We start from the raw sequence: 14,615 nt of genomic DNA, 5'->3' as shown, positions 1-14,615 counted from the left end.
CTCATTCCAGCTTTCAATGAATTTCATGGATTATTTAGTAGCAACAATGGCAGAAACAATGGGACAAGAAAGGACAAGGTGCCCTTGATCAGAGGTGGCACCTATTGACTGTCCCCTGAATGCTGCAGGCAGAAAACCCTTTGGTTCCTGGAATCCAGGGATCCTGGAGGAGCCCTGTGCTCCCTTCTCCAGCCTCTCCATCAGCCTCAGCCCCTCCTGAGCATCTCTCCTGGTTTGGGTCAGGATAAAGGGGATTTTCTGTCTTTACTTTTGCTTTTAGCTCAGTCTCTTGTAAGCAGCTGCACTGCTGAAATTCACAGCAAGTTTCTCAGTCAGTGGCTGCTGCTGGGACTGATAATTCCAGAGCCAAGGAACTGCTCAGCTCTGAGGAACATTTTACCCTCCATGAGGAACAAAGAGGTCCCACCTGCAGCCTCCTCTGGGGAGGAAGGGACAAGAGAGATGCCAGAATTGACCAAGCAGAGGATTCCATCCCATACACCTCATCCTCAGGAGAAATCTGAGGGATCACAAGAGCTTCCTGCCCTTCCTGCTTCCCTCTCTTCACCCATTCCCTGCTTTCTTCAGCATCCTGGGAGGATCCCATCCCTTCCTCTGCCTGTGCTCCTGATCCATCCCAGCCTGGATCTGTGCTCCTGCCTCCAGCTCCCAACTGCTGCTGACCCCAGGATTCCAGCCTGGATTTTCCCACCCTGCAGCCTCTGTGGTGACCTGAGAGTTATTGGGGGAAAGATGGGATCGATTTTCCTGGATATTTGTATAGATTTGGTATTTTTTCCTATTTCTCATTCCTGTTTCATTAAAGCTGTGCAGTTCAGTTCCCAGCCCATCAATCTCTCTCCCTTATTCTCTCTTTATCAGGGAGGGGAGAGAGATTAAGAGAGAGGATCTGGTAATTGGTTTAATTGCCAGGGCAGAGTTAAACCCTGACAGCCTCCTTCTGCCTGCCAACCACTTCATCCATCAGGGGCCACCTTTACCTTATTTGTTTGCCCCATTTCCCCCAAAAACCCCACAACAAGGATACTCTGAAGAAGCTCTGGAGGGAAAAAGCTTCAGGATCATTCCCTTGGCCATTCCAGGTCACTGGGAGAGGTCAAAGAGCAGTGGCCTCCCCTCCTTTCTGTGTTTTTCTGCGTGCCTTGCCTCTCCTTGATGGACCTGGGGAGAGGAGAAGGTGAATGGGAAAAGCAGAAAAAAGGGAAAATAAAAGACCCAAACAGAGAAACTTTACCTTTGGGATTTGGGAATCTGAGCCCAGGAACAGGCACTGAGTGAAAACAGGGATTGCAAGGGCACTTCAAAAGGAATCATGTTTCCCCTGAGCAACTTTTGCTCATCCAGTGGTGAGATGAAAAGATTTCCTTGGGTTTTTTTTTTCCCTTTCATCTGCAAAAAGAGCTGCAGGAGTGGCAGGGTTTGAGTCTCCTCCTCAAGAGATGCTCCTCAAACTTCTTCCTCCTCTTCCAAAGCCCAGGAGGGTGAGGAAGGGAAAAAAAAAAAACCTGAAATAAACCAAACCAACACACACTGGGATATTCATTATTGAGACACTCCAGCCAGAATTCCAAAGGAATTTCCTTTGGAAACACTTCCCATGGGAAGAGTCCAAGCCCCCCCAAAAAAACCCCACAGCAGTTTTGGAAATCCAAGAATTTTGCTGATTCCTTCTGAAAATGAGGAATTTTCCCCCCATGGGCTTTATGCTCTTAAAACCCCTCAAGGCACCTGAGTGTGGCAGCCCCAATATCCCAACCACCAGCACCCAAAAAAAACCCCAAACCCACACAGGGGGGGGCTCAGTCTGGGGGCTGCAGGATGGAACCAGGAAAAGAAAGCAGGAAAAGAAAGCAGGAAAAGAAAGCAGGAAAAGAAAGCAGGAAAAGAAAGCAGGAAAAGAAAGCAGGAAAAGAAAGCAGGAAAAGAAAGCAGGAAAAGAAAGCAGAAAAAGAAAGCAGAAAAAGAAAGCAGAAAAACAAACCAGAAAAACAAACCAGAAAAACAAACCAGAAAAACAAACCAGGAAAGAAACCAGGAAAGAAACCAGGAAAGAAACCAGGAAAAAAACCCAGAAAAAAAACCAGAAAAAAAAAAAAAATCAGGAAAAAACCCAGGAAAAAACCCAGAAAAAAGACCAGGAAAAAACCCAGAAAAAAAAACCCAGAAAAAAAACCCAGAAAAAAAACCCAGAAAAAAAACCCAGAAAAAAAACCCAGAAAAAAAACCCAGAAAAAAAACCCAGAAAAAAAAAAACAGAAAAAAAACCCAGAAAAAAAACCCAGAAAAAAAAAAACAGAAAAAAAAAAACAGAAAAAAAAAAACAGAAAAAAAAAAAAACAAACAGAAAAAAAAACCAGAAAAAAAACCCAGGAAAAAAACCCAGGAAAAAAAAAACCAGAAAAAAAAACCGGGAATAGAACCAGGGAATAGAACCAGGGAATAGAACCAGGAAATAGAACCAGGAAATAGAACCAGGAAATAGAACCAGGAAATAGAACCAGGAAATAGAACCAGGAAATAGAACCAGGAAATAGAACCAGGAAATAGAACCAGGAAATAGAACCAGGAAATAGAACCAGGAAATAGAACCAGGAAATAGAACCAGGAAATAGAACCAGGAAATAAACAGAACCAGGGAATCACAAAGTTGGACAAGACCTTGAGGATCACCAACTGTCAAGATGCTTTTTAAATGGTTTTTAAATATAAATTAATTTTTAATTAAATATAAAGCCAAAGAACCCAGGGAGGCCCAAAGCAAGGGCTTAGCTCATCCCATCATTCCCCCATTTTCTCCTCAATGACAGCTGAGCCTCAAGCTTCCAATCTTTGTGCCACTCTGAGCAGGATAATTTGTAATAACTGACCCCAAATTAAAGTAAAGAACAGTCACTGAATATTAATTAGAATTATTAATTAGAATATTAGAATATTAGAATATATATTAGAATATTAATTAATTAACTAAAGACCAATGAGAAATACTCAGTGCTGCCATTTTCTAGCTTGATGTTGAGCACAGAATGCAGAACACCACAATATTCCATTAATCATTCAATTTTAAAAAAAAAAGGTTTTTTTTTTATCTGTTAAATCACTATCTTTGGTTCCCCAGTTCTTAGCTTGGATCTGCCCCACCAAGATGAAAAAGGAGTCCATAATACACATTAAAAAATAAACTTTATACAGGAAAGATGCAATTTGTTATTCCTGAACATCCAGTTAAAGATTCCCTTGGTGCTTCAAAATTCCATCAGATTTCCAGGTAATTCTTCTGACTGCAACAAACTCCTCCCAGGATGGAAGGAGGAAGCTGTTGAGCACCTGAGTGAGGCTGCAGTTCAGATCAAACCAAAATTCCCCCCAAAAGCTTAACAAAAGGAAACAAAACAGCCCCAAAAATGTCAATTTTTAGCTCAAACTGCACCTGAAGTGTGATAAAAAAGGGTATGAAGCTGTCTAGTTCCCCAAAAACATCTTTTTTTCCAGGATATTCACTAGAAGAGGAGGAAGTTTTGCCAGTTGGATACAGGGAGCAAAGTGCAAGGATCCAGCAGACACCAGAAGTTGATAGAAATCCCACTTTTAATCATGGACAAATCTTGCTTTCAAGTCAAATTAAACAGTTTTAAATAAAATATAAATTAACAAATCAGAATGCTCCAAACCCAAAGGAACACTGTGTGCATGGCTACTCTAGCAGGAACAAAACCCTAAGCACATTCCAGTTTACTCTGCAGCTTACTGGAGTTCCAGGGAGATCTCTGGGTGATGATGGAACAGAAAATAAGGATTAAAAAGCAGTGCCTTGTGCCACTCCAAAGCTGAAGCTTTCAAGACAAAAAAGGAAGCTCAGAAATAAAACTGATTGCAGCAGCTTTCTGGAAGCACAGCATTGGGTGCAAAGAGATTTTTTTTCCTTCTCCAACCCAGCACTGATTATAAAATCAGATTGAACTGCCCTAAGAGGAGGTTTTCTTTTAAAAACCCTGCATTTCCTTTGTTTGACTCAGAATTGAAGTGGTTTCAATGCTGGAATCTGGAAAACAAAGCCAGTCCTCACCCCCCTCCTAGCTAGCAGGATTTCCATCTCCCCCAAGGGATGAGAATTCACCTTCATTCTCTTCCCACACACAGCTCAAGCTGCTGCTGCTCATTTACTGACAAGTTTTTGCTCACCCCATCACACACCAAAGTGCAATATTAAAGAAAAAAAGTGATTTTTGGCTGCTATTGTCCAGTGAGACCAAGCCAAGGTGACCCCATTTTCCTGTTTCCAAAGCCCAGCTGGATTTCCTGCTCTTGCCCATCTGCTCCTTCCATGCTTTCAAGGGACAAAAAAGGAGGAACCCTGAGGCAAAAATGGCTTTTTTGGGTAGCAAGTCCAAGCAAAAATCTCCAACACAGCCTCTCATAAAGGTCCTGGGATCTTCTGTGGTGGGAGACCCTCCTCCATCCAGAGGGAAGGAGAGGAACTGTTCCTTAGCATTCGCCTGTGGATCCTTCTGAGCCTCAGGAGGTAAAGCAGGATGGAGAGCAGCACAACCAGAAAACAGACAAAAAACAAGTAGTGATTGTAAACAAAGGAGAAGCTCCTCCAATGGGAGTGAGTGCCACGGAAGTTTTCTTGCTGGATGTCTCTGGAAAGAAATCAGAGGGATAAGAGGCATCAGCTCAACCTTAGTCTCTCCCCACAGCAAACAGAGCCCCTTTTAATTGCATGATCTTTATTATTAACTCCCTAAATCTGGGCTGAGGTTGCACTAAAACCATCATTTTGTCTCCCCCTGTCTGCCAGCTGCTTTGCTCTCTGCTCCTTCCCTTCAGAAAACCCCCACAGGAGGCACTTGAGGAACCAGAAAGTTTTACCTTAAAGGTAAAAACCTTGTTCTGTAAAGAATGGCTCCCAGGGTCCATTGCACCTCTTTGTCATAAACCTGCAGAGCTGTTTTCAGGTGGTTGTAACTCACAGGAAAAGAGAAACCACTGTGAAACACCTCATACATCCAGGCAGACTTGAAACACTGGTACCTATGGAAAGAGGGGCATGAAGTCAGGGGAGAAGTTTTTTTGAGAGGTTGTGAAGCACAATTCTCAGGATTTTTTTTTTTTTTTTTATGGCTGATGCAATATTTAAGGCTCTATTCACACTTCCTGTGATTTCATTAAATGGATCAGATGGACATGACCTCTCCCTGGAAGCTGTGGGTGAATGAATTTGCTGTACAAACACCAACTTACTTCAACCTGTGGAGATCAGCATGTGAGGCATAAAGACCACGGTCAAAACGTTCCCTCAGGACAGACCACTTAGTGGCACAATAATCCTTCAAAATAGATAAAAAAAAAGAAAAAAAAAAAATAGACTTCAGCATTGCTTCTGCCCTGAGAAGAGAAACACCCCTAGCTAAGATGTTCTCTAAATGCCAAAGGCCAGAAAACTCAAGAGTTACAGCTTCCCTTGCTGGTAAATCACTAATTTAAAAGTGTCTTCTGTAATACTGACCCAAAGTTGGTGCTTGGGGTTAAATTAAAATTGAGTGGCACTTCAATTCTTTGGTCACCTACTTGGAGATGAAAAATAGATGATTTTTAGACCAGCAACAAAGCAGGTCACATCCCTCTTGCTTTATGTTGTAGACTTACAAAAAAAAAAAAAAAAAAAACAGTCCCCATAGTCCAATAGTTTGTGCCTAGAAAATTTGTATAAAATGTATAAAGAGATGAAATCCTTTTCCTAAGGATTTCCCCAAAACCAAGACATCCCCAAAACCAAGCATGAGGTGGAAGCAGCTCAGATTTCCCCATTCCCAACAGTTCTGCTGGAGCTCTACCTCAAGTCCCATCCCCTCTCCAGTCAATTTTCCTGTTGCACCTTAAAACAAGTGTTCTAAAAAAAAAAAATTCCATGAGGAAGAGAGGTACCCAGCGACAGCTGATTGCAGGGTAAAAGTTTGGACTCTTTAAAGGAAAAGCTTTCTTGCAAGACTTGCAGAAAAAAAAACCCAGAGAAGCTGCTGTGGATGAGGAAATTCATTTCGACCCCACTTTACCTTTGCAGCTTTAGTAAATTTAGCAGCATTGTAATCTCCTCCCATCCGTAGCACGTCCTCAGTGCAGTAGTAGAACTCTGAGAAGCCATAAAATTCACTGTTCTGGAAGTGCACAGCAGGCTGATAAACCCCATTCAGGGATGTCTGGGTCTCATTGGTCTTGTTCATGAAGGGCTGAATGAGCTCTCGACAGAGCTGAAAATCCCCTGTGCCCCTCAGGTACAACTTCTGCCCCTTCTGCTGGATCTCATCCTCAGCATCCAGAGGCAGGCAAGGATCCAGGTAAGGTGAATCCCAGGTCAGCCCAGTCTGTGTGCCCAGCAGTCTGGGGAAAAGAGCAAAGAGAGTCACAAAAGAGCAGCAGGAGGGGGTCGGGTGAAGGCAGGGGGGATGCAAAGAGCCAGATACCTGTTTTTGAGGACTGTGCTGGTAAATAAACTGTCTTCATACCTCTGGCGTGCTGCATTCCCTCCAAAACCAAGGAATGTGGCCACATAGACCCTGTAGACGTGCTCAGTCTGATGAGCATCACAGCCCAGGTTGAATTCTGCAAGTAAGTTTTTGGCTACTTCCTCCTGGAGAAAGAAGATGGGGTGTAAATCCCATGAAGAAGCTCCAAGTGAGTTCTTGGCACAAATGGAGGCCTCTGACAGCTTGAAACTTCCCTGCCTGGGAACCTGGAGAGGGTTCCATGATCAGAACATCTATTTTACATCAGTTTCTGTTCAGGTAGAGCCACACAGCAATTGTTAGAAATCATCTTTTTGCATTTGGGGAAGAACAACACGATGTCCCAGTATAGGTTGGGGGCTGAGCTGCTGGAGAGCAGTGGAGGGGAAAGAGACCTGGGGGTCCTGGTAGACAAGAAGATGCCCATGAGCCAGCAATGTGCCCTTGTGGCCAAGAAGGCCAATGGCATCCTGGGCTGGCTCAGGAACAGCGTGGCCAGCAGGTCCAGGGAAGGGATTCTGCCCCTGTGCTCAGCCCTGGGGAGGCCACAGCTTGAGTCCTGTGTCCAGTTCTGGGCCCCTCAGCTCAGGAAGGAGCTTGAGGTGCTGGAGCAGGTCCAGAGAAGAGCAAGGAGGCTGGGAAGGGATCCAGCAGAAATGCTGTGAGGAAGAAGATGCCCATGAGCCAGCAATGTGCCCTTGTGGCCAAGAAGGCCAATGGCATCCTGGGGTGCATTAGAAAGGGGGTGGTTAGGAGGTCAAGAGAGGTTCTCCTCCCCCTCTATTCTGCATTGGTGAGGCCACACCTGGAGTATTGTGTCCAGTTCTGGGCCCCTCAGTTCAAGAAGGACAGGGAAGTGCTTGAAAGAGTCCAGTGCAGAGCTACTGAGATGATTAAGGGAGTGGAACATCTCCCTTATGAGGAAAGGCTGAGGGAGCTGGGTCTCTTTAGTTTGGAGAAAAGGAGACTGAGGGGTGACCTCATCAATGTTTTCAAATATGTAAGGGGTGAGTGTCAGGGAGATGGAGTTAGGCTTTTCTCAGTGGTGACCAGTGATAGGACAAGGGGTAATGGGTGTAAATTGGAGCATAGGAGGTTCAAGTTGAATATCAGAAAAAATTTTTTTACTGTAAGGGTGACAGAGCCCTGGAACAGGCTGCCCAGGGGGGTTGTGGAGTCTCCTTCACTGGAGACATTCAAAACCCACCTGGACACGTTCCTAGGGGATGTACTCTAGGGGGCCCTGCTCTGGCAGGAGGGGTTGGACTAGATGATCTTTCCAGGTCCCTTCCAACCCCTAGGATTCTAGGATTCTATGATTCTATGATCTTCCTATTTGCAGTTCATATCTGAGGGCAGCAATCTGCTGACTTTTGTGTCACAGCCTCTCCTCAGTTATTATTTCCTCAGGAAATTCCATCATTTCACAGGAAGATTTAATAAAGATTTACTAAATACATCCATCCTCATGACAGTGCATTAGGGCTTTTATGCTAGTTTTAATTTAAATCCTTTCTTCATGCTGTTAAAGGGAGGCCTTCCAGCTGCAAAAATTCAGGAATGACTCTAGAATTCACTGGATTTAAGTCTGAGCAACTTGTGTTCCACTTAAAACAAGGAAATTGGCTTCCTACAACAGATGAGCTGGTGAAGGTGACATTTAACCAAAGTGTACAGTTACCCCATGATCTGTTAACTCAGTTTCTACCAACTCAGCTGGAAAGAAAAATCAGAGCTTAAACCAGAACTTATTTTAAGAACCCCACAACTCTGGGCTTCTAAACTGCAGGATACAATCCTTTCAGGAGTATACAAATTAAAAGAAGTGTAGATACATGCACAGGCAGAAAGGATGCACGTTCACTGAAAAAATGAGTGGTAAATTCCCTCAAGTTTCTGAATGAACAAAGCACCAAGGAGCTGTGACTCATCTCCTCCTGCCTTGCTTTGGGCACGTGATGCGACGAAGGACACGACTCAAACCAAAAGGGGGGAAAAAAAAAAAACCCCAAAACCACCCAAAACCTAAACACAAGACAACAAAAATGCATCGAAAAAACTGAAAAAAAAGGAAAAAGAAGAAAGTTGCACAGATAATAACCTGCTGTGAAGAGGCAAAGCTTACAGTTTTAGGGACTTCATATGCTATCTGAGTCGACACTCCGCCCATGTCTAGAATACCCACAGTCCTCTTACGCAGGATGACTTCCCTGTTCTCACTGCCTGGGACATGCACCTCCACAATGGCTTCATCCTCTGGAAAAAACCAGGAAAAAGCAAGGAAAAATACAACTGGAAGGGTTGAAGCATCACTCCTTTCCATCTAGAGAAGTTCTTGATAGTTACCATCATCTGTATGCTCGAATCTGCCCAGGACGAAGTTGATGCCGATCCAGGCGTAAACTCCTGGGTGTAAAAGGGAAAAGATTTCAGGAATTGTTGGTACAAATCCCCCTAAAATCCAAGTGGGATGTGGTGCCACTCTCCTGTTAACCCTTAACAGGAGTTTAGATAGATGACTGCTCAGATTTCCATCTAAAAATGCTCTGCAGTCAAACAGAGTTACACAGAAATTCCCGAGAATTTATTCTATCCCTTTCTCTCCGGGTCAAAGCTGTAATAAAAATCCTAATTTTAGGGATTAAAGGCAATCTGATGAGCAAATTTCAGACAAATTAACTTGAAATGTTATTTTCAGCCTCCAGAAAGCTCATCACCTCCAAGCATTGCTCCTTCAGAAACCATTTTTCCCAGCAAAGTTTCTTCCCTCAAGGATGTTGTGGGTTATCTTTACCCTGCCCTCCCCAAAGCCAGGGAAAATGGGTTAAAATTCCTGCTGAGCACCTAATTAGGAAGCAATTAATTAGAAATTAATTGCACTGCTCATTAGAAAGCACTCAGACAAGCTAAAGGATTGCAGCAGCTGAGCATGTCCACGCTCTATGTGTTGCTGCTGAGGAATGAGGTCTCCCAACCAAACCAGAATTTTCAAAAAGCAGCAAAAAAAAAAAAAAATTAATTAAGTTGCAGTGCCAAGCCATAAATATTTAAAATGTAAATTTTCCAAAGTTCCCCTACCTTCCTGTTTCCCTGAAATAACCTCTGCATGGGAGTCTGAGAAGAGGAAATCAAAATGCACAGGAATATCAGTGAGCAGATCTTCAAGTATTGCCTTCTGCTGGCTGCAAAAAAACCAGAGTTGGGAAAGAGTTAAAAGGAGGGGGAGCCCCCGGGGTAAAGGTAAAAAAATAGAGAAAAAAAAATCACCTTTCTGGCAAAATCCTCATCCCTGCAGTGCACAGGATGTAAAGAGGAGTCTCTTTGTGTTTAGCACGTGGCACATGTTGAGCAGCAAAGCTGAGGAGAGGGGAGATGTAATCACTGACCTTCTCAGGAGAGCTGGCAAACTCTGAGATGCCTGAGGAGAGAAATCAAAGAGAAAAAACTCCAGTTTTGGGAATTCCCTGGAAAAATCCTCCTAATCCTAACCCCCAGGAAGAAAACAGCTCCAGAAATCAGAAATAAAGCCAAGAGTAAATCAGCCACAAAACCCTGTGTGAGGTTTGTTACTTATTTATCTGATCGGTTAAAGAGCTTGAGAGAAATCTTATTTTTTTTTTTCTTTTTTTTTCACTGAAAAAACCAGAACCAAGCAGCTCAGCCCACACAGAAACCCTTCCCCCCCTCTTTCAAGCTGGGAAACAGAACAAAACTCTCTGCAAAGCAAAAAAAAATATAGAGAAATCTAGAGGAGAGCCACACTCGACAGGGTCCGAAAAAGCAAATTAATAAAAAAAAGAAATAAATAAAATAAAATTTATCTCCCCCAAATACCTGGTTTAATTTTCATAACCACTGGTTTCCTGTTTTTGTCCCTCATCTGTTTGATGTCCAGGAGGTCGTGGGGGTTCCCATTGTGCCTGGGCCAGCAATAGACAAAAATCCTGGAGCCACTGCTCCCACAGTCCACAACGATCCCGTAGCTGAGGTTGGGGTTGGAGGTGTCGGTGGCCTCGGTGTCGCCCACCCTGGAGAGGATTCTGGGGAAAAAAAAAATTATTTAGGTCCATAAAGGAGTTTTTTAACACCAGGAGGAGGTTTCATGGGGAACAAGAGGTTTGCTCGCAGCAATAAGGGAATTCCTGGCCTAAGGAGTGGAGTTTATGGGGTGAGGAAATGGTGGGTGACCCAATAAAATAAAATTCATTAAATAAAATTTCATTAAATAAAATTCATAAATTTCACAAAATAAATTTCACAAAATAAATTTCACAAAATAAATTTCACAAAATAAATTTCACAAAATAAATTTCACAAAATAAATTTCACAAAATAAATTTCACAAAATAAATTTCACAAAATAAATTTCACAAAATAAATTTCACAAAATAAATTTCACAAAATTCCTTAAATAAAATTCCTTAAATAAAATTCACAAAATAAAATTCACAAAATAAAATTCACAAAATAAAATTCACAAAATAAAATTCACAAAATAAAATTCACAAAATAAAATTCACAAAATAAAATTCCTTAAATAAAATTCACAAAATAAAATTCCTTAAATAAAATTCACAAAATAAAATTCACAAAATAAAATTCACAAAATAAAATTCACAAAATAAAATTCACAAAATAAAATTCACAAAATAAAATTCACAAAATAAAATTCACAAAATAAAATTCACAAAATAAAATTCACAAAATAAAATTCACAAAATAAAATTCACAAAATAAAATTCACAAAATAAAATTCACAAAATAAAATTCCATAAAATAAAATTCCATAAAATAAAATTCCATAAAATAAAATTCCATAAAATAAAGTTCCATAAAATAAAATCCATAAAATTCCATTAGATAAATTCCATTAGATAAATTCCATTAGATAAATTCCATTAGATAAATTCCATTAGATAAATTCCATTAAATACAATTCCATTAAACACAATTTCATTCCTTTAAACACAATTTCATTCCTTTAAACTTCCATTCTTTTAAATAAAATTTCATTATTTCAAAGAAACTTTCATTCTTTTAACCAAAATTTCATTCTTTTAACCAAAATTCCATTCTTTGAACCAAAATTCCATTCTTTGAACCAAAATTCCATTCTTTGAACCAAAATTCCATTCTTTGAACCAAAATTCCATTCTTTGAACCAAAATTCCATTCTTTCAACCAAAATTCCATTCTTTCAACCAAAATCCCATTCTTTTAACCAAAATCCCATTCTTTCAACCAAAATCCCATTCTTTTAACCAAAATCCCATTCTTTCAAACACAATCCCATTCTTTCCAACACATCAAACTCCTCCCAACACCCCCCATCCCAACCCTTTCCAACCCACCCTTCCACCCAAACCAAAACCCCCTCAGCTGGGAAAACCCTCCCTTAAAAAAAAAAACCCAGGATATTTTCCTCCCTTTCCACCCAAGGCTTTTCCAGCCCCAACCTCCCAACCTCAGGATCTTCCCTTCCAGCCCATTCCTCACCTCTGGAATCTCTTTTCCCGGGAAGCCCTCCCGTACTTGCTCCTGATCACCAGCAGGGAGTAGCAGAGCAGCGAGGCCGCGGCCGCCAGGACCCCCAGCGCCACCACCTGGCGTAACGTGGTGTGAAACACCCGTGGGCAGCCCACGGGGGAGATGCTGAAGTGCCAGGAGGCAGGGAGCAGGCAGGAGAGGCCGATCCTGAAAATTCCCAGAAGGGAAAAAAAATCAGCTCGGAAAAAGCAAAGAGGAGAAATCTGGGAGCAGCCAAGGACAAGCAAGAAGAGGGTTTAATTTTATTTTTTTTTTTATTATTATTATTTTTTATTTTTATTTATTTTTTTTTTTTATGTAATCCTGGAATTCCAGGAATTTCCAACCAGCCCCATCCAACACTATTCCCACCTCTGAATCCAAGATTCCTCAGGAATTCCTTCTCCCCTTCCCTGCCCTCTACCCCAGCTCCATCCAACACTTCCTTCTGGGATCCTTACCTCCCCATTTTGGACCAGTACAGACCAGTAAGGGCTCAGCCATCAACCAGTGCCCTCTGCCTGGCAAGGCCCATCCAGCCCAGCCCCATCCAACACTATTCCCACCTCTGAATCCAAGATTCCTCAGGAATTCCTTCTCCCCTTCCCTGTCCTCTACCCCAGCTCCACCCGACACTTCCTTTTGGGATCCTTACCTCCCCATTTTGGACCAGTACAGACCAGTAAGGGCTCAGCCATCAACCAGTGCCCTCTGCCTGGCAAGGCCCATCCAGCATTCCCAAATCCATTGCTCCTCTGCTCCTGGATCCAAAAAAAAAAAGAGAGGATTTGTTAGAGGGGATCCCTCCCCCCCCAGCACTGGTGAAACCACCTCTGGAGCACTGGGTCCAGTTTGGGGCCACACGTGGAGCACTGGGTCCAGTTTGGGGTCACGCCTGGAGCACTGGGTCCAGTTTGGGGCCACGTCTGGAGCACTGGGTCCAGTTTGGGGCCACGTCTGGAGCACTGGGTCCAGTTTGGGGCCACACTTGGAGCACTGGGTCCAGTTTGGGGCCACACTTGGAGCACTGGGTCCAGTTTGGGGCCACACTTGGAGCACTGGGTCCAGTTTGGGGCCACACGTGGAGCACTGGGTCCAGTTTGGGGCCACACGTGGAGCACTGGGTCCAGTTTGGGGCCACCTCTGGAGCACTGGGTCCAGTTTAGGGCCACGTCTGGAGCACTGGGTCCAGTTTGGGGTCACGTCTGGAGCACTGGGTCCAGTTTGAGGCAACATTTGGAGCACTGGGTCCAGTTTGGGGCCATGTCTGGAGCACTGGGTCCAGTTTGGGGCCACACTTGGAGCACTGGGTCCAGTTTGGGGCCACGTCTGGAGCACTGGGTCCAGTTTGGGGCCACCTCTGGAGCACTGGGTCCAGTTTGGGGCCACACGTGGAGCACTGGGTCCAGTTTGGGGCCACACGTGGAGCACTGGGTCCAGTTTGGGGCCACACATGGAGCACTGGGTCCAGTTTGGGGCCACACATGGAGCACTGGGTCCAGTTTGGGGCCACACGTGGAGCACTGGGTCCAGTTTGGGGCCACACGTGGAGCACTGGGTCCAGTTTGGGGCCACGTCTGGAGCACTGGGTCCAGTTTGGGGCCACGTCTGGAGCACTGGGTCCAGTTTGGGGCCACGTCTGGAGCACTGGGTCCAGTTTGGGGCCACACTTGGAACACTGGGTCCAGTCTGGGGCCACGTCTGGAGCACTGGGTCCAGTTTGGGGCCACACATGGAGCACTGGGTCCAGTTTGGGGCCACCTCTGGAGCACTGGGTCCAGTTTGGGGCCACACGTGGAGCACTGGGTCCAGTTTGGGGCCACACGTGGAGCACTGGGTCCAGTTTGGGGCCACGTCTGGAGCACTGGGTCCAGTTTGGGGCCACGTCTGGAGCACTGGGTCCAGTTTGGGGCCACACGTGGAGCACTGGGTCCAGTTTGGGGCCACCTCTGGAGCACTGGGTCCAGTTTGGGGCCACACTTGGAGCACTGGGTCCAGTTTGGGGCCACCTCTGGAGCACTGGGTCCAGTTTGGGGCCCAAGGGGCAGGAACCCAAAGGACAGGACCCCACGGGACAGGACCCCACGGGACAGGGACCCCACGGGACAGGGACCCCACGGGACAGGGACCCCACGGGACAGGGACCCCACGGGACAGGGACCCCACGGGACAGGGACCCCACGGGACAGGGACCCCACGGGACAGGGACCCCACGGGACAGGGACCCCACGGGACAGGGACCCCACGGGACAGAAACCCCACGGGACAGAAACCCCACGGGACAGAAACCCCACGGGACAGAAACCCCACGGGACAGAACCCCACGGGACAGAACCCCACGGGACAGAACCCCACGGGACAGGGACCCCACGGGACAGGGACCCCACGGGACAGGGACCCCACGGGACAGAACCCCACGGGACAGAACCCCACGGGACAGAACCCCACGGGACAGGGACCCCACGGGACAGGGACCCCACGGGACAGGGACCCCACGGGACAGGGACCCCACGGGACAGGGACCCCACGGGACAGGGACCCCACGGGACAGGACCCCAAGGGACA

At 45.0% G+C, this 14,615-nt stretch overlaps 1 protein-coding gene across 4 annotated transcripts in view; it reads right to left on the bottom strand.

Annotated features, from left to right (window-relative positions):
* Positions 1-3,588: 3,588 nt before the first annotated feature.
* ENTPD4 (ectonucleoside triphosphate diphosphohydrolase 4) overlaps positions 3,589-14,615 on the bottom strand; it is an 11,762-nt gene continuing 735 nt past the window's right edge. Inside the window, exons 2-13 of one of the 4 annotated variants that reach the window (XM_071728956.1) lie at positions 12,706-12,811; positions 12,021-12,218; positions 10,359-10,564; positions 9,792-9,942; positions 9,603-9,706; positions 8,871-8,930; positions 8,626-8,780; positions 6,483-6,649; positions 6,075-6,399; positions 5,263-5,348; positions 4,891-5,052; positions 3,589-4,661 (exon numbers count right to left, since the gene is read on the bottom strand). In XM_071728956.1, the coding sequence (XP_071585057.1) occupies positions 4,433-4,661; positions 4,891-5,052; positions 5,263-5,348; positions 6,075-6,399; positions 6,483-6,649; positions 8,626-8,780; positions 8,871-8,930; positions 9,603-9,706; positions 9,792-9,942; positions 10,359-10,564; positions 12,021-12,218; positions 12,706-12,713 (1,851 nt within the window). In that variant the 5' untranslated portion in view covers positions 12,714-12,811 and the 3' untranslated portion in view covers positions 3,589-4,432. Of the gene's footprint in view, positions 4,662-4,890; positions 5,053-5,262; positions 5,349-6,074; positions 6,400-6,482; positions 6,650-8,625; positions 8,781-8,870; positions 8,931-9,602; positions 9,707-9,791; positions 9,943-10,358; positions 10,565-12,020; positions 12,219-12,511; positions 12,613-12,705; positions 12,812-14,615 lie in introns of those variants that run through there. The other 3 variants (XM_071728959.1, XM_071728955.1, XM_071728958.1) reach the window with 3 other exon arrangements.

This window comes from Heliangelus exortis, chromosome 30 (genome assembly GCF_036169615.1).
Source record: "Heliangelus exortis chromosome 30, bHelExo1.hap1, whole genome shotgun sequence".
Classification (NCBI taxonomy): domain Eukaryota; kingdom Metazoa; phylum Chordata; class Aves; order Apodiformes; family Trochilidae; genus Heliangelus; species Heliangelus exortis.
This window is presented reverse-complemented; position numbering and strand designations above follow the sequence as displayed.